The sequence below is a fragment of the Maylandia zebra genome, linkage group LG4, assembly GCF_041146795.1.
Source record: "Maylandia zebra isolate NMK-2024a linkage group LG4, Mzebra_GT3a, whole genome shotgun sequence".
Lineage (NCBI taxonomy): Eukaryota > Metazoa > Chordata > Actinopteri > Cichliformes > Cichlidae > Maylandia > Maylandia zebra.
Genome location: NC_135170.1, coordinates 16,237,353 through 16,260,713, shown reverse-complemented (window position 1 = coordinate 16,260,713; position 23,361 = coordinate 16,237,353). Strand labels below are relative to the sequence as shown.

The 23,361-nt window shown below is 40.0% G+C and overlaps 1 protein-coding gene and 1 long non-coding RNA gene across 3 annotated transcripts in view; one reads left to right on the top strand and one right to left on the bottom strand.

Annotated features, from left to right (window-relative positions):
* The window catches only part of mgat5b (alpha-1,6-mannosylglycoprotein 6-beta-N-acetylglucosaminyltransferase B), a 72,055-nt gene extending 63,199 nt beyond the window's left edge, over window positions 1-8,856 (bottom strand). Inside the window, exons 1-2 of one of the 2 annotated variants that reach the window (XM_076883053.1) lie at window positions 8,395-8,856; window positions 7,200-7,312 (exon numbers count right to left, since the gene is read on the bottom strand). In XM_076883053.1, coding sequence (XP_076739168.1) covers window positions 7,200-7,312; window positions 8,395-8,462 — 181 coding nt within the window. In that variant the 5' untranslated portion in view covers window positions 8,463-8,856. Of the gene's footprint in view, window positions 1-7,199; window positions 7,313-7,816; window positions 7,962-8,394 lie in introns of those variants that run through there. The other variant, XM_076883054.1, reaches the window with a different exon arrangement.
* Window positions 8,857-18,731: 9,875 nt separating this feature from the next.
* LOC105941133 (uncharacterized) lies at window positions 18,732-22,758 on the top strand. The gene is made up of 4 exons (XR_001167758.3): window positions 18,732-18,835; window positions 18,933-19,014; window positions 21,429-21,743; window positions 21,820-22,758. It is a non-coding gene; the product is annotated as an uncharacterized LOC105941133 (long non-coding RNA).
* The last annotated feature ends 603 nt before the right edge of the window (window positions 22,759-23,361 follow it).

The following is a 23,361-nucleotide window of genomic DNA, read 5'->3' as shown; positions in this document are numbered from 1 at the left end:
GCAAAGTCTAATCTGCCCTTCCTCTTCTTGAGTGTAACCAGTGGTTTGCACTTTGTTATATCCCCTCTGTATTTACATTCAAGAAGGTGTCTCTCAGTTCTAGACTTTGACACCTTCCTTCTTTTCTGAGAGTGTTAATGACTTGTTTAGATGTTGTGAAGTTGTTTTTCTTAACAATGGAAATAATTCTGTCATCATGCACTTTAGCTGTCTTCTGTTGTCTTCACAGCCTTTTGGTGTTGCTAAGCTCATCAGTGCATTCATCCTTTTTTAAATAATTAACCAAATTGCTGATTTGGCTACTCCTATTTTTTCCCCATCTCCCTGATTGGATTAGTTTGGGTTTCAGCCTAATGACCTCCCTCGCTTCCACTGAACAGCTACCAAGTGTAAGTTCAACACTTGGAATCACTTCCAAATCTTTTATGTGTTTGATTCGAATGAAATAATGCTAGAGCAGGAGCACCACCGTTCAACTGCTTTTTTTTTTAAGCTTTCAAAATATATAAATACATAATTTCTAAGTTAAGAATAAGTTAAGAATATAAGATTTAAGAATAAAGCCCAACTGATGTTGGGTTTTTGTCAGGTTAAAATAAAAGATTTAAAGATTTTGTTATCTATATACAGTATATGCTAAAAATCAAACAAATTCAAACTATCAACCAAACTATCGATTGCAGCAGTGTTTAAAGTCTGACTTTTACTCAATAATTTATTCTTTTTCCCCATTAGCACCACAGAAAGCTAAATAAATAAATCCAATCTTCCCTGCTATCCACTCTGGCTGGCAAGGTTTCTCCGTGAGGGAGCTTAGAGCTGAACCTCTCCACCTCACCTGTCACCAGGATAAAAATCATACATTCCCTCCTGCTCTGAACTCAGACATGCTCAGCTAACCCTCCCCCCGTCCTCACGCTGCAGATTCAAATATTCATTACAGAAAAGGCTGATTGAGATTGAGTTGCTCTCTGCTTTTTGGCACATGTGAGGGAGCTGCCAGATCCAGAAGCTATTAGAGCAGAAAACCTTTGTCACTTATCCTGCGTGCAGCTCCAACCTCTTATTATGCCCGACAGCCTGGAAAAATGGAAACAACCTGCACTATTTTTTAAAAACACGACTCCCTCTAACTTCAAATAAAACCTTAATCTTCTATCCACAGTGTGCAGATAAACCAACACATTTAGTCCTACGCATGATGATTTTTGGATTACACCGCACGGTGCGAAACACGGAATTTCCACCTTTATCAATTTGCAAATGTGAAAATATATTTTAATTGGATGTTTGATTTTTATTCAGAGCAGCAGCACATAGGTTGCTAATTTACAGCTTGTAGATATTTAGTTTTTTGTTCCTTGCACTTCAGCACATTTTGAAAAAGAAGTGGAGACTTCTCAGCGGTTTATGTTAATATTGAAAGAACTATGTGTGAGATATAGCCCTTTTAACACAATATATCTAAAGGTTATTGGTGGCAGTAAAGAATTTTACTATTTTGTGGAAAATCCTGTATCTTCAATGAAGTCTGGGAGCTCTTTGTATCTCCCCCTATAATCTCTGAGACCTTCAGCAGAGCAAGCTCCAGCTTTGCTTGCTGTGAAGTCTCACAGCCCAAATCTCCAGCAGATAAGGTGACTGGCTCGGTCAGACATCCTGAAAAGCTCTTTGGATGCATAGGTTGTTGGTTTAGGATTTCTGTTGTCCCGCTGAGTGATAAAATTTGCTCCTTCAACTCTGTCAGTTTTCTGAAGATAAGCTTAAAGAATCCTCCTGTACACAGATCTGCATTGATCCTGAAGCTTGTGTCAGCAGTGTGCCAGTGCCATTGGCAGCCATTTAAGATCCATGCTAGATCCTATCCACGTTCGGCAGATGGGATGGGATCTGTTGGCTCTTTTGGGTCATGGCCACCCCCAGTGCTTTCCTCTTTTTGTTTGCGTTTTGTTTCTTCAGACTTTGATTTTCTATAAGTGAAGTCACTGGGGTTTGAGCTTGCACTGTGGTAACCGCCTTTTTCCATCTCTTCTATATTAGTTTCCCTTACACATGACTAAATGTTTATGCATTGTACTGAAAAGCATCTGAACCCGAATCTAAATAACAACTCTTAACTTTCACTCAAACTCACTCTTTTGTGCATGAACTGACATTCCAGTAACAACCTGCTGCTTATGAACCATTTGGTAAGCATGTCTCCAGGTATGTTTGGACTTCCCAGGAAAGAGGTTCATCCCACAAGCGGCTCTTTGAATAATTTTTCTAATTCTACTCCAATTAAAGCTGATCCTTAAAAACTCTAGTGCAGTCTCCAGTATATTATTTTAAATTGAATGTGCTTAGGCAAAGACCTTGGAAAAAAAATGTGTTTATGTCTGTGGGGAGAAAAATTACGGATTATTATAAGAAAGCTGCATGGTGGTGAATTGTTTTGTACTCGTGCCTCAGGGCGTCTTCTAGTTTCCTCACAGTCCAAATTCTTGAACATTAAATTAACTGGTAACCTGTATAGTGTGTACAACAACTCTTCGCTTTCACTCCACCCTGTTTTTTAAACCCTGTTCCCAGACAAGGGAACACACTGAGCTTCTCTAATAGCTCCCAGATTGGATAATAAGCAGCCAGGCTGTGTTCAGTTGCTGCAGGGAAATTAGAAGCCCCGTAGTAAGGTCATATCATTCTGAAATGGTTCAGTTGAGTAGGGATAGCCAATCGTGATACAAATATGAATACACTGGAGGACATGTGACAAATGTTTCCCATCACTACATCATGACTCCGAGATTGGTCCTTATCAAATAAATTAGGGCAATTAAGATAATTAGTCTAACTGCCAAATTATTCGAAGTGAATAATTACAACAACAAAAACATGACCAACCAGCAAATAAATTCTGTATCTTAGGGCAATTTTTTTTCTTCACTTGCAGTTTTTCTTCAGTTATGTGTTGCGGATCATTCTGCAGTCACCGCAATGCATCAGGTTGTTCTGATTCTACCTTTAATTTTGGAAAAATGTATTGTGATAGCGTCATGTGATTACCTTCTCAAAATGGTTAAAAATATACCAACTGGAGCTGGTGTGTGCAACTGCTTTTGTCAAGGGGTCACATGAGAAACTGGGACTGTTGTGGAGGTCTGCACCAGCTCACAACTGGGACTGTTGCGGAAGGTAACAGTTTTGGTTTCTCATATGATGCTAGTGAGCTGGGACCTTAAGAACTGGGACTTTGCTACTTTAGGAGTGGATGACTAATTTTCCCAAGTGGCCACTTGAGAAAATTAATCACCCACCCCTGGACGAGATGGACCTACTATTAAAAACAAAATCAATTACACTTGAATTTCCCAAATTCACTTTCTGAAACGTACATTTCTAAAGCTCAGTTTACTAAGAAACATACTGTGTGCCTGCACAGCGTCTCCACTTATTTTCCAAGAAGGAAGAGTAGTACTTTTATCCTCTTTCATGCTTTCACTGCCTACTATTCTGCATGAACATATTTCCTGTTTTTGCACAGACACAAAAATACATGGAAGCAAAGGGATACAACAAGAATAGAAAGTGAACTTCCTGACCCAGTTTGCAGCTCACGTAAGTGACAATACTTGATCAGTATCCTCTCCACCCAAAAAAAGCCATTGAAATCAACCAGCCTACCATAATAATTTCATCTAGCATAGGACTCAGTATGGTGTAAGAGCATATTGCTTGTGTGAAATCCATTGCTTCTTTTTTTGCTCTATTTTGACTTTACAAGCACAGATATATTCTGTGGCCACACTCCAATGGAAGCAATTATTTTACTGCTACTAATTTGCAGAAAGTTGTAATCAAAAGTGTTGTACTTATATTTCCCTATAGGTCACAATTAATTAGCTAACATGTACACACAAAATTCAACTGTCCAGTCAACTTAACCACTTAAAACTAATAAATAACAGTTTTCTTTATAGTTCACAGCAAAAACATTGCATGAGTATTATCTCCGCCTAAATCTGTCTATTGTAATACCAAAAAACAAGGGAGGGGGGGGAAATAGCATGCAATAAATCAGCCACAATACACCCTGATGACAATTCTTTAAATAAAAGATGCTCAGCACCAGAAAGCTGTAAATAACAATCTGAGAAAGCATGTTAGCGGTTGAATCTAGCCACAAACTGTCACAAACAGCAATCAGTGTCTGCATTGTCATATCCGCCTCACAATGCAAGCCAAAAAATAAAAATCTGCTTTTTTTTCCTCTTCACCACGTGAAAGTGTGAATGATGAGCAGTCATCTTTTATCCACACCTCTTCTTTGTCAGGCACAGATCCAGAGAGTCACCTGCACAATCATTTCCCATTTCTTCTCAATTGCTGGTGAAGCTCCAGCAGTAGAAAACTTGGGTTTATTTTATTCATAGTACCAATACACACACGGTGGAGGGACAGTGCTTCGATTTCAAGCACATTATCAAACTTTTTATTCAAAAATCAAAAAAAACAAACTCGCATTTTCAGCTTTGCTAGACGTGCAGATGCCACACCCTTGCTTTGCTATGATCGATGTCAGAAAAGGCTCATTTTCATCCATCACGTAGTGAAGATTGCTGATCCATGAAATAAAAAAGTTCCATCAGTGTCTGTGAAAGGATGGCAGTAAACAAGGTGCCGAACAACACTCCCCGCACACCTGCTGCCCTGCTGTAACTCAGCACTTTATGAGGCTAAAGCAGCTTGTAAGCAGCTGATTGTTATTCATTATTATCTTATTTCCTTTTGTATGACTTTATTATTCTTTTAGGAGCAATTTCTGCAAAACTGTTTAATATTCACTCATTAATTAATATTCATTAAATTCAAATTCACAGGATGCAGGAAAAGCAGTTAAAAAAAAACAACTCAGGTAATGGAGCTTGCATGTAAGAATGAAGAGCACATTAACATCCGAACCATTTCGTCTTGCTCTGAACTGGGTAAAAACCTGAAACCGCGCTAGGCCCATTTCTCTCTTTATGGCTAAACTGCATCAAGACCCCCGTGGCAAAAGGACACACTGTGAAGGTGGTCTTCAAAGAGCTTATTAGAAAGCTACGGTACGCCTCTGGAGCCTTTAAGATATCTAGGATCAAACGCCTCCGCCTTTCATGCACCCCACTCTGGAAGAAATGGTCTCCCTCTGACCACCCCCTTCCCCCCCTTACTTTTTCCACATCATTAGTTTCCCCTATTTTCAAAGGGAAGTAATGAAGGAAGTGCATGCACTTTAAATCTGGATAGAGCTTTGCATCCCAGTACATTTCTCCGTCTCTGGCAGAGCCACAAAAAACAACAAAAAAAAAAAAAAGAGCCAAGAGAATGATAGAAATGTAGAGGCAGGGGAGAGAAACAGAAGGTAGCAACCCAGTAATTACATATTTTTTTCCACACCTTTTGCTCTTCAGGCAGTTATTGTCATTCACAAGATGAGCAGTAAACAGAGCTGCGGTTCCTGTCAGCACAGCCTGGCCATTTTCATCGATACAAAAGTACTGTGGGCGTTACGGTGCTTCTACTCTTTTTACGAAATGATCACAAAGAAATTGAAAAGAGCTACAATGTGGGGTCCGATGCATCCAGCCTTTGCTCTTGCAGCTCTCCAGAGCATCCCGTGCAAAGGCTCGATGGGTGCGATAGCTACAGTAATCGCCTTCGAGGTGCCGCTCCACTGAGTAACTCATCCCAACTTAATTTATTATGCTAACTCCTGGTCCACTAATCCTCACTCCCAAGCAGGCACATGTGCATAAACACACAAATGCACATGGAGAATGAGCCTTTACATGGTTGGGCTCTCCCTGGTTAGCAGCGTTTAATGAGCCGGAGGCCTCATGGCTTCCCTTGACTGCAGCCTGTGAGCGATTAATTAATCAGACAGCTCTCCTGTCTTACACTCCCTCCTTTCTGGCTTCCTCACCTTGAACCACTTCTCTGTATACCCTTTCATAAACGGGTGCTATCCCTAAAATTATCACCCATGATCACACCTGATACAACATTCCCATCTACACTACAGAATTACACAGATTTTTTTTCCTGGTCTGAGAATTATTAGTTTTAATAACCAAGACGTTTCTAGTACTAATTCAGTCGGCAACATCTTTACAGCTTGCACGCACAAAAACCACACAACGGTGTGCCCTTTACTCACCGACCCAGAGCCAAACTGCATTCTTCAGCAGAGATTAAATTCATGCCGTTGTCTACTTTACATAGGAATGAATTGGCATCAGTGTGGTGTGTTGCTAACACAAACTGGTAACAACTGGCGTCCTTGGATGGGTGGCAGTGGATAGGGAGCATTGCTTCTTCTAATGCCAGCTGGTCTCTGTCACAGAGGATGACACACAGTGTCAACATTGTGCCAAGCGGTGATAAAAAGGTGAGAGACACAAAGTCCAAAAAGCTAACAATGACTCTCCCAAATGGCTTGTGCTGTAGTGGTTTGTATGCAGAGGCACATAGCACAAACACAGAGGACGTGCCCTGAAAGATAACCGGTTTCTCTGAGGGATGGCTGCGCATAGTTCGGATTTCTTTCTGGAGTGGAATTCATTTGAGGGATCTCTGTGACAGTGAAGCCTTTGTTGGCATTTTAAAATTACCTTGTGAAAACTGTAGCTGTCACCCTGAAACACGCAGCTTCCAGCCCTCCAATGATCAAACTATCTTTGAAATCACCAGTAAATATGATTATAGCGTCAGTCATTTTCTACTTCACTTTTAAATGCTCTGCTTATTCTTGTTTGGCTGAGCTTGCGGGATCTGGCCGACTTGTAGATTACTTCCTCTGCACGACACACCGTGTGGCCCTGCACTATTTGCCCACACGCGGGGTAAAATAACCGGCATAAAGATGGACAAAACCATGAGCCAATTTTCAGCTGCGACTACAACTAAAATCGAGTCCCTCTGGGTCAGAAGAGGGTCATGACGTGAAAGCAGACGAGGAAAAAAAAATGGCATGTAGATGAGAGGAGCCTCTCCAGGCGATGGTACCCCCTGACGCACTCCTGATGAGCAAAGTGAGCAGGTCTGTCAGTTCACTGGCAGTAATCAAGGAAGCCCCATGAAGCTCTCAGCATGTTTCCAGCCTGTTCATTACAAGTGCAGGGCACAGCCACTGAAGTCACAGGCTGCCGAGCGGCACTGATGTATAACCGCAGGCTTACCTTCAGCTCGCATGGTGAAGGGGGAATCTCCGGGTCGCTTGGCCGAGAACTGGCCCCCAAGAGAAGTCATTAGAAAGCACAGGCTGAAGAAGCCGATCCCCACCACAAAGATCCTGCAGGAGAGGGAGACAGACAAAAGGGCAATTTGTGACATAAGACCAAAAGCCAAGGATAGAGCTCAGGAGACAGAAAGAAGCAGAAGACAAAGGACAGGTGGAGTAATGTCACAGAGGAAATGCAGCAGAGTTCAGTTCAAACTTAGGACACTGAATACTTCATGACATTTTGGACCTATTTTTCAAAATGCATTTTGTCTCAGTCAAGCCAAAACCTTTTTTGGGGGGGGGGGGGGGGGGCACTGTGTACTCTTGTGTCATTTCAAATTAACCATGACATGTATGGGTTTGCTGCATCACACTGCGCTCAGCGAGCAGAAATCCAAAACAAAAGCATTCTGTTACAGGCAAATGGCTGCATGTGGGAGAGAAGCACGACATTTCTAAAGCTTAGAAAACAAACGCTTTGGAGCGATTGACTTAAGACAGGCTCCTCTGAACGCTCCAGGAGCCGTGCTGAGAACTGCAGGTCGGATGGTCCTGCACTTCTATCATACACACCTTTTGTTTTTGTTTTCTAAGGCAAGGCTGAAAGCTGACTGCAGCCGCTCAACTACAGCCTCAGTGTCTGTGATAGAGCCGCATGTGAGATAATTGCGCGGGGTCAAGGTTGCTAATTACGCGGGGCTGTTTAGTTCACGAGCTTACGTTCAGCCCGTGTTGTCAAACTCTGAAGTTTTAATGAGTTTCTGTCTGCTGGCTTTGCTTCCACTGCTTCTCCAAGCTGCTTGTGTGGAGAAGCTTTAGCTGAATAAGCAAATCTTAATTGTGGCACAGCGGCCGCTTCTTTACTCCAATTAATCGACAAGCTCTGAACTTTTAAAACTTGCTCTACTGTGGGGGGGGAGCAAGAAACACTAATCGGTCACAGTCTGGGAAACACTAAACGATCAATTTGCAGTGGTTTTGCTATATTTCTCTTGAATCCCATTTATTTTTTACGACGTTAAGGCAAGAATAATAAAATAAAGTCATATTAAAAATCAAAAAGGAGAGGAAATGCACTCTCGCGTTACCGTTTCTAAAGTCAGCAGGCTAGTGCTTTAAGCCGTGGAAAAGCCAAACTAATGTGTTCTTACCTGAACGGTTTGAAAGTGAGAAGACATCTCCTCAGCATAATGGAAAGCTCGCTGCTGGCTGCGATCATTTTCCACACTCACAGAAAGCGTCGGCTCTGTTTAACATCGTGCGAGTGTGCGTGCCGAGCGGCGTCAAAGGCATAACTTTCAGCCGGGGTCCTGGACAACGACGGGAAGTGCGTCCAAGACAACGCAACTTCTCAGCCTTCCCGGTTCGCTGGGAACAAGTTCAGCGGAAATCCTGACGGTGAGTCGTGCAGACAGCGGGGTGGATGGTCCTTCTGAGGAGCGAACCGAGACCGATGTAAGCCGTGATAGTCTCTATTAATAAGTTATGATCGTAGCTCCGGTGCTGGTTAATTGTCCTGAAAATCCACGCGGCATTAAGCGCAATAACCCAGGACTGCTGAGTTCATTGAATTACTCTGAGTGGATGGAGCACTGACTCTGTTCCTATTACACGAGTGGCTCTTTAGCTGGGGATGCGTTACTGATAGCGCCATCTATTGATCCAGCCTGATATACAAAAGTTGACACCGTTCTTGGAAATGAATGGGCGGATAAAGGTAAACACATAATTTCTAAAAATGTGAATATTATAGTAATATATTTTTTCAAATCACCACGCCCCCCCCCCTCAAAAAAAATAAATAAATAAAATACAAATAAAAATAAAAATCTGCAATAATTAAAATGAACCTGACTGATGCTTAAATTGCCCAACAAAAAGGAGAAAACACGTCACAGTCCTGTAATGTTTTTCTCAGTTGTGGATAAATCCGGATGGAGCGCCTCTACAAGCACTTTGAAATCGATTGCCCTCAGAAGGGTCCTTTAAGTGAAGGAAAACTAGAAAACATGATGAAACGCTCTGGTGTACAGAAAATGTAATGCGGTTCTCTGAGTTGTTGGCGTAATAAGGGTGAGCTGGAGGTTTTGTATAGGCGCTCTTCTGTTTGGAGAAAAAATACTCTAACACACTGAAGTGTATATTTAGGTGCTCTTTCAAAGCATAATGCCATGACGAGTGGCCTTTCGGGAAAGACAAGACGCGGTGTGCTGTAAGGGAATAAAACACGGTGGAAGTGTCCTTTCAGAAAAGAACACGTGCTGCTGTGTTCTATAAAATACCTTTACGATGGCCATTATGGAGAAGAATAATGTGTCCGTCGTGCAGGCTGGCAACTTGGAAAGACCTTTGGAGTTGTTGTTGGTTTAGAGCAGATAGAGAAGTGTTCTTTACTCATAGACTGAATCCAAAGCTGCAGCAGCAGAGCACAGGGAAAACTTCAGCCTGAGAATGCTGAAAACGTCCATGAAAGCTGGAAAATCTGCAACACAAATCATTTCAACTCGGAGTCAGTGTTCAGAAATACTCATACTACCCCAGCAGCAGGTTTCCGTTTGTGGGGACGTTTCAGCACCCAGGACAGCTCCACTTGCGAGGCAAACAGCAGATCAGCAGCGACACCCAGAGGGCGGAATATAGAATACAACAACAGGAGTGTCATCGTCCTCTTTTGAGCCTCGTTTTGACTTATAGGCCACGGATCATTTTAAAATAAGATGCTGCAGACTAACAGGTTGACTTCATTCTAAACTCCAAACACACATCACCGGGCAGTCCATAGTGAGTAACTCTGAGTTTACAGCAGGTAGTGGCTGGATTGGCCCTTTCAGATGAATAACAATAAGATTTTTTTAAAGATGGAAATAACCAAGTAAACAAGGAAAAGCAAGGAAAACAGATATCAGCAGATAAGGTTCTTCTGATGCTTTATGATCTGGCACCACGAGGAATTCTAGTGAGCTTCTGGAAACAAACAAATAAAATCTGGCACCATTCTTTAGACACTTGAGCCATTTAATTTATTATTACTATACCATTTGGTTTATTACTTTATTTTATTATTATTTCTTTATCATTTATTTATTTGGGGGGGGGGGGGCGCTCCATCCTAATGAACGACAGACAACAGCTTCCTCTGTTGCCATAGAAACTGCTTTTGCTTTGCTTTGTCTTGGCTATATCTGTTGCTGCTACGCTGGCTTTTGGCCCGCAGACCAGTTCGGCTGGCTCTGCTGACATTACGAGCCCAAGCTGACATTTAAAATTCATCACCGGTGAGATCACATTCACTTACTGTAAAATGACAGCATGACAGGCCTTCTTCTGACTGGCTGCAGAATGCAAAATCCCAGCAAGGGTTACCCATGACAGACAGCATATTATGTGTCTGTGTGCTTATAAGAGCTAAAATGATGTTTGTTTTATGCATATGTCATTCATATCTTTTTATTTGGAAGCAATATGTAGATGCAGCTGCACAAATGAGCAAAGCGAGCACGGATTTGTGCATCAGCTGTGATTCAGGTATAAATAATCCCACCTTTGCAGTGTCATGTTGGGGTTGAACGGCAAACACAGCGAGGCTAACAGAAGAAATCATTTCTTTATTTAAGAGGTGCTGGTTTCTAAGAGAAACAGCAGCATTGTGTCTTGAGTTTGAACCACATGGTGCAGCAGGCAACTGAAAACACCAGCTGAGAAAATGAGCGCAAGGAGAAAAAGGAACAAAAGCATCAGAGAAGAATATTAGAAGAATAACAGACAGGGAGGCCGTGCTTAAAACCTCGGTCTGTTTTGCATTTCTGGCACATAACAGAGGACTTGAATGTGCAAGAAGACATTTGGATAGGCCTGCAGAGCTCTGGGAGTCTGTTTCGTGGAGGGATTTAAGCAAATTACATGATATGTACATGATAAACACTGTCCTCACAACTGAGCACGAGCAGCTTCGTCCTGTCATCGTGCTGTTTTGGCGCTTTTGGAGTAGTTTAACCTTGCCTGACTTCATGGGATTTTACAGAAAAGGAGTCACTCCGTCTGAAAGTTATGTTTGAACAATGATTGTGAAAGAAACAAAATTGGTTTCATAGACATAGCTATGTGGTGACATAGGCCTGCAAATTTTGACAGTACTGTTTTTGTCTTGTAACATGGTAGGAGAGAACAGTCCTGATCGCATTCATATTGTTAAAATAAAAGGCAAGCTAAATAATAAAACATCCACCATTCACATCAGCATAATGAAAATGAAATAAAGATGAAGATGTGAAAAGGTGAGACTTTTCAAAGCAATAATACTAAAAAGTACAGCCTTCTTATGATGTAGGATACAGACATGTTGCTTGTTTTCCTGCTAAATTACTAATAAATTAACTTACATTTATGTACAGATTAGTCATGCATTACTTAAGATTACTTACACCTTAATGAAACTGACTTGCAGTTGAATTATTTCTTTGTTTCCAGGTAAAAGTCTGACTTGTTACTCACTTATTCCAGTGTACCTACCTGTTAGTATAATTACATTCTATTTTCAAACAAAATACATTGAAATTCCATTTAATTACAGGGTTCCACACCGTATTACATAATTTCTCAAATGCTAATCCTTTTTTAGAAGACGCCCTCTGAGTATTAATCATTGGATTTCCCAGCTTAATTCAGGTTCAATTCAGGTGTTCGTTCATGAAAAATCCTCAAGGGGACATCACAATCCCAGAATCTGGACTCTTTTATGCTTATGCTTTCGGATGGGAACGACATGGTGAAAATCAGACTGAGGGAAACTACTGGTTAATAAAATACTGTAGTTCATACAAAGCAAACGGTTTTTGGAAATATTAACTTTGGGGCACATTTGGAGAAAGATTTATTGACCTGTATTTTCCTAATCGCAAAAAAGTTTCTACTTAGATGTAAAGATTTCCCTCATAAATCAGTGCTAAACTATCTTTGGCTCCACTTTCTTTTAACCACAGAGACCCTCTTAAATATCTCACATCTTCTTTTTCATTACCTCTCTTTTATTTGCTTTCTTCTTCTTCTGGGATTTTTATCAGCTACAATAAATATCTTCTTTTGATTTTCTTCTTGTCATAAGCCATCATCTTCTCACTGACCCCTCCGTCTCCGCACTCTCCACATACAGCCTCTCTCAATCTATCTAACCATATCTTAATCTCACCATCTTTTCTCTCTGTCTGTTTACTTGTCCCTTGAGAATCTGCTTCCACTGCTGTTTCTCTCACCCTCCCACTGTTTGGTTTGGACTTGCTCTGCTTTGCTGAAAATTCACAGAAGCAAATGCCCAAGGGCGCGCGCGCACACACACACACACACACACACACACACACACACACACACACACACACACACACACACACAAAGTCTTAAAAGTATTATACCAAACACCGAGTTAGTATTCGATAGGGATCTATGCACCTGGGGAAAATGCAGAATGTTTTAGGGTATTGGCAGAAAATCAGATGTATTAAGCTTCATATTTGTGATCATGAGATTCAGTCATAGTGAATATATTACATCTTTTTTTCCTGGTGTCTAGCAGGGGAAGATGTGTGGGAGAAAATCAGGGGACTGAGTGCACAGTTCTTCAGCCCACGTAACTTTCTTTGCTTGCTGAGTCTCATTCAAGGCAGCGCACATACCCGAAGCACTAAAACATCTCCGTATATCCAGCGCCCTTGTGGAAATATCCAGTAATTATTACCGTGATTCATGGGTTTCGACACATACTTAACGAAGGTGTGTGGGCTTAGCGTTGTGCCACTAGCTTAAACCCAGGGCTTTCAGGGTCACAGAGGCAGTATACTTCATAAAAGAGTGTGTCACCATGGTAACTCATGCTGCAGACCTAACCTGCTTTGGTGCGGGTTAAGTGTGAGATAAGAAACCACTATATATAAACCCTGCTGGAAAATTGCTTCATTCCTAGAAGACCCCATGAACCTCAGTGCACGGATAAGAGGGCCTTTAGATTTTTGAGGCCACTTCAACACTTTGACTCTCCCTGACAAGGATCAATGAGAGGCAGACATTTTCCGCAGTGGGAGCTTTATATCTTGCTTTGTTTTACCTGCTTTCAGCGAGCAATTTTAAAGCAATTTCATTGTCCTATAGGTCTCCATATAATCACCGTTGTTGGCTATTTTCTGACTTGCTGAACTTATAAATATTTCCATTTGTAAAGGTGTTGGAAGCAAGTTATGAATAAATCCAAATGGTAATCATATATAGTATTATCTATGGATCTTATACTTAGATGTCGTACCTGTGCTAACATGATTAGTGCCTCAGTGCTGTCTCTCAGTTTTGATATAATTTCTCAATATCAGCCAACTCTTCTGTCTGCCCGTTGTACATGCCATGCAGGGGCCTGTCCTGTCATGATGGTTCCTTTGGCATGTTTAGGACTACTCAAGACTTGTTTACTCTCTGCAGTTTGCAAGTGAAAGGATAAGTTCTATTTAAAAACAATCAGACCTGATTCTCGTATCAAACACTCCACTCTAGGATATATTTGCTACATTCTAATATCTACACCACTTGTAGATTATTCTTCTTATGGTAGAATTATTTATTCCAATCATCTTTATTGAGACTCGGCATGTTGAACTGTTGTTGGAAAAGAGACCCTGAATGTTACAGGGTGTCATTAGTGAAGGAGGTAAATTTGAACCTTTGATTCTAAGAAAGGTCTATCTACAAGCTTTTAAAATGTAGGTATATACTCCCTTTTTAATGTGACTGGGTGGGTTTTTTCACCTAAATCACGACAAGACCTAAAAAAATCTAAATGTCATGAAATGTCACGCGTTATTTCTTTTCGTATGTCAGCTTTATCTGCACTTTTTGAAAGGTTTAAATGTTTGCTCTTACAGATATATGTCCAAATAAAGTTATAGGTTGAAATAGTTTTTTAAGGTCTATGAAAGTATATTTTAAAAGCAGTTACACTGCACATATATCACATTTTCAAAAGCTCACATACATAGCTGCACATTGCCAATCTGAATGAAAGTGAACAACACAGAGTCTTACGGGCTTGTGAAAACGTGTTCAACATGTTTCACTGCCAGTGATTCTGAGTTCATGTCAGAGCCACGGTCTTTTGACACTTTCTTTAGTCATTATTTCATTTAAATTTTTTATTACTTCTTTCCAAACTATCATCCTCATTTCTAGCACCCAGTGATTTATTTCCATTAGTGGGGGTTTGGTCAAATTACTACTCACAAATAGATCCCCTGCTCAACAGAGACATAAATATCATAACTCCCATAAAAAATTGTAAGTGATACATAGCGCTTGATGCACTGATACTAGTGTTGAGCACAAGCAAAGCACCAGTCTTAATGGTCATTTATACAGTTCCATCAAGAGTCAGATCCATTAAGATCTGAATGACTGTGTATGTCATAGCAAATAAAATATGCATGCAACAAACACAGTGGAGGAAATAATTATTTGATCCCCTGCTGAATTTGTAAGTTCACTCACTTGCAAAGAAATGAACAGTCTCTCATTTTTATGGGAGTTTCATTTTAATGCAGAGAGAAAGAATATCAACAAAAAATCTGGAGCAAAAGAAATTAGATAAAAGTTTTGAATTGATTTGCATGTTTTTGAGCGAAATAAGTAATTGATCTGCTACAACACAGCCAGCATTCTGGCTCCCAGCACTGGCTGTGCACCGATACAGCTCACAGATTCCAGTCAATATCATTCAATTGATTACTCAATTTAGATACTTCTGATCACAACTCGTTTTGTGTTATCTTTACAGCCCTGGTTTCAGATCCAGTCCCTTACCTTTTTTGGAGTTTGCATAATCTTCCTGTGTCTGCATGGATTCACTCCAGCTACTCCAGACATGTCCTCCAAACACATCAGGTTAATTAGTGATTGTAAACTGACCATAGATGTGAATGCTTAATTAGCTCTCTTAATATGCAGTGGGTCTACCAGACCCACTGCATATTTAGTATCTTAAAATGTTTAACTTTGTCGCAGTTTCAAGGAGTACAGACCATATTATTAGATATTTTATCTCTGTTCGGGCCCAGCACCTCCTGATCAGGATGATTTTCTAGGTGTCATCCAGGATGAAAAGTTTTTAAAATTACTGGTTCCTTGGAGCCTGCTGTCCAGGCAACCAAAGCCATGTTAACAAGTCCCATGATCAAGAAGCGGGACTAATCAAATTTGACTTGGAAGACCATTCCAGTTTCTTCTTATCAAGATTAGCAGGAAAAACACCTGGACAACATCCAGGTAGGTAGTACTGGGCAAGTCCCCTCACCCACATTGGCTCCAGCTGACCACCACATACCTATTGGGTAAAACCCAAAGGATTGGGGATTAGGACATTTTTTATGAGAGAGCTGAGGCAGACTTCCTGTATAGGGGTTTTGCAGGCCCTGCAGATTGACAGTGTGATAAATGATAAAGCAGTTCCCAGACAGGCAGAAGGCAAAATATTAGGGAATGTGTGGGATCAGACAGGTGTTGGTGCTTGAAATGGAGCAATGCTGTGTGTGAAAATAGGAAGCAGGATGACAAAACACAGGCATGCTATAAACACACAAATACAAACAAATACACCCCCTCCCGTCCAGTGTGTCAGTGGGACCGAACGCCTTACTATATCTTAAAGTGAGCAGTGCCATATTCCCACATTACACGATGGGAGTCAAGCACCAATTTCCCCTTGTGAGTCACCGGGCGGTTAGCCAGAATCCCTCCAAGGTTGGCTAAAAGTCTTGTTCCATGAACTCCTCCCACATCAGAGTTTTGCTACAGCTACTTCAAGAGCTACACTCAGCTTTCATAGTTTTCTTACATACAACATATACATGAGCACTTTGGAAAACCTTAGTTTCAGTTTCCGAGGATTTTGATGTGATTACTGGCCAGATTTTACACACTTCAAACATATTTATTTCATTCATATTTCATGAACTGATTCTGGGCATAGGTGTGCTTTATACATAAAGGTGCTGAGACTATAGGTCATCTGCATTCATGCAGTAAAGTGATATTTACAGATCACTATCACTGTCAACTCCAGAGAGGGATTGACTTATAAATGCAGTTATGTTGGGGAGTTGGCCCTCAGGATACAGCATGTCTCAAACTGTAACATGAGGAAAATCCCAAGTCAAACAGGTCTGAACTTTCTGAACAGTGGTTTTTCTTTTGCCATCACTTGAGTTTGGTGTCAAAAACATTGAGACGAAAATACTGGGTGCATGGTGCTTTACTGTATGAAGGCATGATTCGGCAAAAAACAACTTTAAAGCCAAAATTCCTTCTCTCTGCTCAAACATGTTCACTGCATCTGCAACAAAAGCTGCTTCTTTGGCATTTGCTATTAACTCCATTGCATAATGCATGTTACTGACTGTTCTCCTCTTTTGGTTTATGGATGTTTGGTGTATGCTGCCATGATTAGAGGGAATTTTAAGGCCTTTGCTATAATTTTCAGTTAGATTTTCTAAGTACATCGGTAAACTCATTCAGGTGAGGATACGTTTTGCCTTGGTGTGAGTGCGAGCTGAAACATGCCAGTGCTCATTAAGTAGCTGTGAATCAGTGAGTAAAGGTATTACAATATCAGACAGGCTGCTACTTGGTTGGTATTAAATAAAAAAAAAGCCTGATAAATGATATTTAACTTAACCCTTTTTATTATAACATGAAACAAAGTGGAAAAAATGAAAAGTGAGTCCTTTGGATACTCTGCATCACCTTCTACAGCCTGTCTTTGTTAGGCTCTAGTAAGCAGGTTAGCTTGCTAACTAGCTTCCAGTGTTCTTCCTTTACTGGCATGACAACCATTAAAATAAAACCTTTCTATATTATAACTCCAGAGTCTCTGCTGTCAGCTCACTTTTACATTGTCTGGGTCTGTGCAGCTGCAAGACGTTCTGCTGCAACACCCCCAAAAGCCCCAGCTGTCTTCATCTCCAAGCTGTCTGAGATGCTTACCTTTGTATGTCTGACGCCCTCCACACTCCTTGTGAATTTTATATTTCACATCTATACTGACTCTCACAACTACCCTTTGCTGCAGAAATGTCACTCTTAGACTGCTTTAGCATTGGTCACCATGTTTAAGACCCCAAAGATCACACACTGGAAGGATATAGCCCCTTCCGACCTGCACTATATTGACCTCGCTGTCTCTGATCATCATGCCATCTTTTTCTCTGTTACTGTTCTCCCGCCCAGTGTCAGGTGTATCATCGCATACAGGAACATAAAGTCTCTCGCAAGTCACTGGGCTTGGCTTGACCTCTGACCCTCCAGAGCACAATGTGGAAGGGCACGCTACGGTTCTGTGTTGTCTCTGTGCCTTGACTCTGTGGTCCCTTTAAAATCACAACAAATCCAAAATCTCAAACTCCCATCTTCATCCTGCTCTCAATTCCCAATATGAAGGCCTTTGGTTTGGGTTAAATGCACCTTCATCCACAGAAACTATACAAAAAAAACCTAGTTTATAGGTGTTATTAATGAATATGCTCAAGGCTGAAACTTCCCCTCATGTTTGCTTTCCTGTCTCAAAGTGTTCTGTTTACTGAACTTTTAAAACATTCGTTTTCACTTCATTAAAAAAAATGTATGCGTGTCCTTAATTTAAATAGATGGAATGTATTAATATAGCACTTTGCTCATCTCATCCATGATGGCTGACACTAGAATCTCGTGGCCAAGATTCCAGCTCAAGTTATGAAAGCTCAAAAGGATTTAGACAAATACAAACCCTGATCTCAAAATAAAACAAAGACACTTGCCACATGTTGAGGAAAAAAGACATGATGAGTCTTTGTCAGCGCTGTGGTGAAAATCGCCTGAAATGCATTTGTTTTCCGGCACATTTCTTCACTCTTCTTCCAGAGAATAACGGTTTACATTTAAATGGGTCATAGTGATACAGACATTACAAAATCCTTCAAACTTAAATTAAACATTAATAATTAAAGTTATAAGGCGAGTAAACACGTGAGTTTAAGAAAATACCATTAGCCAATGATACGTTTAGGGGAAAACATGATATAGCTCTGCGTCCAGCTGGTGAGCTGTCCAGAGTGACCTGTCCCCCGCCTTTTGCCCCATGGTAGCTGGGAAGCTGATAAGCATAAGTGAGAGCAAATGGATGTATGGATGTATGGATGGATGGTTGGACACATAAACACATAAGCACTCCTGCATTTGCTCAATTAGGTGGGGATTTGATATATTATCAATCAATCAATCAATGAATCACAAAAGAAGGGTAAAGCCAACCAGTTCAAAAAAGATGACTGAAAACTAAATAAACTAACTGTAAGAGTTAGTATTAAATTTGTTCCCCTAGGTTGTTTTCTTAAGAAGAGAAAACTCAGTTTGTTGGAGCAGGGCATGTCTGTTCATGTTGCTGAGTAAATATGATACCCTAAGCTGAAGTGTCTTAACAGCAGAGAATGAGGCACTGTGTGTTCCTTCATTCTGCCCGTGTGCTCTGACACCATAAAACAGAGTCAAACTAAACGCCACAGACATCTACAGTGGATCAAAGACAGCAGGGTGGTACGTATAGATAGACTTGTTTTAGCCCATGTAGTAGCTCTCTGTGCTTGGCTTTTATCTGATTCCTCTCATGTAAAAAACATTGATTTTCATGCAGGTTAAAATGATGGCTTTCTTATTTACCGAATGGAGACATGTTACTGCCTTGGTTTCTATTTTCTGGCTAGCTGCAGCAGAAGGTAAGTCTTTGTTTTGAGTTTTGAACAGTGCTTAAAAAGAAGTCCTCACGGGAACTTTTTTTTTTTTTAAGATAAGATAAGACTTTATTGATCCCACAACGGGGAAATTTTTGCGTCACCTCAGCTCAAGTACAGATATATGAAGGAAATACAAAAATACAATTAAGTACAATCAATGAAAAAAAGTAAGATAATACACTATATACAATGGTAGCATACACAGTATGTGATTATGGATATAGTTGGAAATAGGGAAGACATAAACTATATAGCTTGGAAGGTCATGGAAGGTCCATTATGCATGAAACAGTATAAAGACAGTATAAAAGCCTTCCACCTCCAACTGAGGTAGTAAACTTTACTCCATAATATTTGTCTCTAAGTCAGTTTCCTGTATTTCTGGTAAATTATACCAAACTGGTCTTCTTGCCAGTGAATACAATAAAAATGACCCAATAACTGAGGACTTTATCAAAGGTGTGATCAACCTAATCCCATTCATGCTGTTGATATTGCGGAAAATACTTTCCTGGCATATGGAGGCATTTTGATAACCATGTCTGGGAGAAGAAGAGCATCATCTGCAGATTAGCAACTAACTTGACGGCTGACAGTTTTTACGATGTCCTGTAAAATCTGGATCGTAACATTATGTGTAGCATCCTTGGAAGTATAAGTGAATGCAACTTTTCTGCAGAGCCTCAAGAACTGACAGTAGTTAGCTAAGCTTAGCTTGATGTCGATAAAACACAGTTAAACAAAGCTAGTCTGACACATGGTAATATTCTGCAATTACAACAAAAAATAAATAAATAAATAAACTAAGTGTAAAATTGTGTCTCTGGGACATCAGCCGAGTACATTTTTGTGATCTAATATCAACATAAAGTCTCTATCGTGCCTTTTAGTGACAATAATGAATATGTTAGGTTTCAGATGAACAAGATTCGAATGCAGGATTCAAAGAAAAACTCTATTCAGGTTGTCAGGAGTCCAGAACAGAAATCCAGAATGAGCCAAAACAAACATCAAGCAAGGATGGATACGCTGATGCTCTGACAAGGGCTGAAGAGAGACGACTATTTAAACACAATGAGGGCTAATCAGGGGAAGGGGACACAGCTGGAAGAAAACTAGACACAATATAGTCATAAAGACAAAACATAAGTGAAATTAAAAGTAAGATACACAAATGCACAAAGTAAAACCGAAAATACCAGGGGAATTACACACAAAGATAAGAAACCTCAAGCAGAGAAGACCCAGGGGCAGACTAGACTTATAAACTGAAATGCAAGAAAAACACAAGAAACCAGATATAAATAACTCCAAGATTAGCAATTCAAAATAATGTAAAATATTAATAATATGAAAACTCAGCTTAATGATAAAAAATCAAAAACGAGAGCATGACATTTTATTTATTTATTTTTACAGTTTTTAGTGGGTGGATATCATCTGTTTCACATTATCGACTAACAATTAATAAATTCAAATTTTAAAAAATGAGAATGAGACGAGAGAAACACCCTTCAGCCATGTTATGAGTGTTGATGTTTGTCCATCAGAGGGCACTCAGCAACGTCCCTGTTAGCAGTACATGAGCGCAAGTAAATAAGTTAATACACAAAGGAAATGTTTGGAGAGTCTGTGTCTGAAAAGAAAAAGAATTACTGAATGACAAATCACCAAAAATCAGTATTTGGAACAGCTAAAAGACAATTAAAAACTATTAATAACAAAAATCAAAAGAATAAAGTAAATAAAACTAAAATTACCAGAAAAAAAACCCACATTCTGTCATCCTGTGCACTCAGAGTCAGCAGCTGATTTATTAACTTAGCATCAAAACGAGGAAAATCCAGTTGTGTTTAGTAGCCATTCAACAACTCTATTCCTTCAGCTGCTTATTTTATAGTTTTTATTACTTTTAACAGGGACATGTAATAAAGAGGTATCTGTTCCTTATCTGTGCTAAGCTAAGCTAACAGCCTGCTGGTCTTAGCTATCCTGGTACAAACTTAAAACAAGAAAGTGGCTTAAATTTAGCATTTACAAAGTCACAATCCTAAATCTTGTTTCCAGGCAATACTTCGATACATTTTCCTGAAATCCAATTAAACTCTAATCCAGACAGTGAATTCCCACTGAAGACTATTTCTAGTAAGGATGACAATTATTAACTAATTAAAACATTGCTCCTGTTAGCATATTGAGCTAAAACATGGTAAATGGTAAATGGCCTGTATTTATATAGCGCTAGTCCCTAAGGACCCCAAAGCGCTTTACATATCCAGTCATCCACCCATTCACACACACATTCACACACTGGCTAAAACATGACTAAAAACGTTCAAGTATGTAACTTGAACAACTGATAACACTATGTCCTCTCTCTCTCTTTGGTATTTCAGCCAACCAGAAAATAGAGTTGAAGACTTTGCCCAACATCACAGCACAGCTTGGACAAAATGTGACACTGACATGTGAAACCAACTTAGATTCATCAAGTATTAAGCACTTGTCCTGGTTATTTCCTAGTAAAAATCAATCTATGTGTCAATATGATTATGGAAACACTGTGCTTGAGAACAGATGTGAAGTAATAAATGGGACTTCACTCGTCCTGAAACTCATCAACGTAAGCCCAGCTGATCAGGGATCATACATGTGCAAGCTACGCTCCAAAGTGGGAACACGAGAAAATAACTCTACTGTTACAGTCCAAGGTGAGCTCACTTTAAATAGGTGGTAACAAATTTGTGATTTCTTTTTATTCATTCTAAGAGCCTTTTGTCTTTACAGAGTCTTCCACAAGTTCTCCAGAGGACATCTCCACGACTCTCGGTCAACCGGAAACTCCTGGATCTCACAAAGCAAATTCAGGGTCAGGAAATTTGGTGCAGTCGATGTATATAATGGTGGGAATCATCATAGTGAATCTTATTATGTATTGTTAATGGAACAAAAGTGTCCATTTCAGAATTTTATATGACTCGTTTTTAATGTGAACAGCTATAAGTTGCAGGTGGTCGTGCCCCGGAAGCTCAAAAAGAGAATTTTTGAAATTCTTAGCAAATCTTTATCTTGAGAGAAGGATTGTAAAATCACCGTTTAGCTTAAATCTGGACTAATGAAGTGCTGAATGTCTTCATTTAAAAAATCACAGCACTGATTGCTGAAAACTCCCCACTTGATGGCAGCACAGCATTTTCTTTCCCTTGTCATGTGAAGCAGAGGCACAGTACACTTGAGCATTCGGCAGGAGCAGACTGAATAACTTTTATCACAAGTATCTAATTATTCCAGAAAACATGAACAGGTGAATTCACAGGCAGAAAAATCTCCACATTGCAGAAAATCCAGCTTCATTTTCACTCTTGTTTTACTGGCAGTTTGATGCTGACTGTGAAAAGGAAGGTTTGTATGTCACACCGCCACAGTCACATTTACTCAAATACTGCATAGAATTATTTGCTTGTCTGTTAAAAGTCATAATGTTATGTTATCATTTTTTATTTCCATATTACATTCAGCTCACAGTAAATGTGTAGTGATATGTACTCTAAGCTAATGTGCAGTGGATGATGTTGAGTCTTGCTTGGACACTGGATTTAGGGGGACTTGTATATAGGGTTGGAACTTTTTTAACATTTTTATTATACTACGCTTAAAAAAACGTGAAATGCTGTAAATGTGATGAACAATGTGTAAACCTTTTGAGAATAAAGCAACTAAACACCCCCTGGTGCATTAGCATATTTGACTTGACATACCGTACACTCCGACTGTGGGTGTACATCTGCTGCTGCGACGCACGTGTTTGCTCTGCTATCGTGTGACTGCATGCGAGAGGTTTGTTTTGTCTTACGGGTTTCTCTGCTTGGTGGGAAAAGACAGAAAGAGCATTCTGTTTTCAAGCTTTTTATCTTAATTTCTTTTCTTCCTTCGACTTTTAGCACAAGAGCAGGAGTTTCCACTGGAATCGGATGAGTCTCAACAAATAACAAAAAGCCATTAACATAATATCAGCAGTCAGTGAGGAATGTTACATTCTGAGAAGTTACGTAAATAATAAAAAAAAGTAAATATGCTTCACAAAAACTCTCAATCCCAGGGCAGATATGTCAAAATAATAAGAGCTGATGCTGAGCAGACACGCAGCACAGATTAGTTTCAGAGGGGAGAACACAGGCAAGAGATAAAAGGCTTACTTAAGATCAATGAGACAGCAAAGCAGGCAGTAGAACTTTTCAATAAGTGCGAGTGTGTGAACACGTGCGTGTGTCTGATCAGGTACTCAGTGAATACAATCTATAGCTTTCATTTACATCTAATTTTTCAATG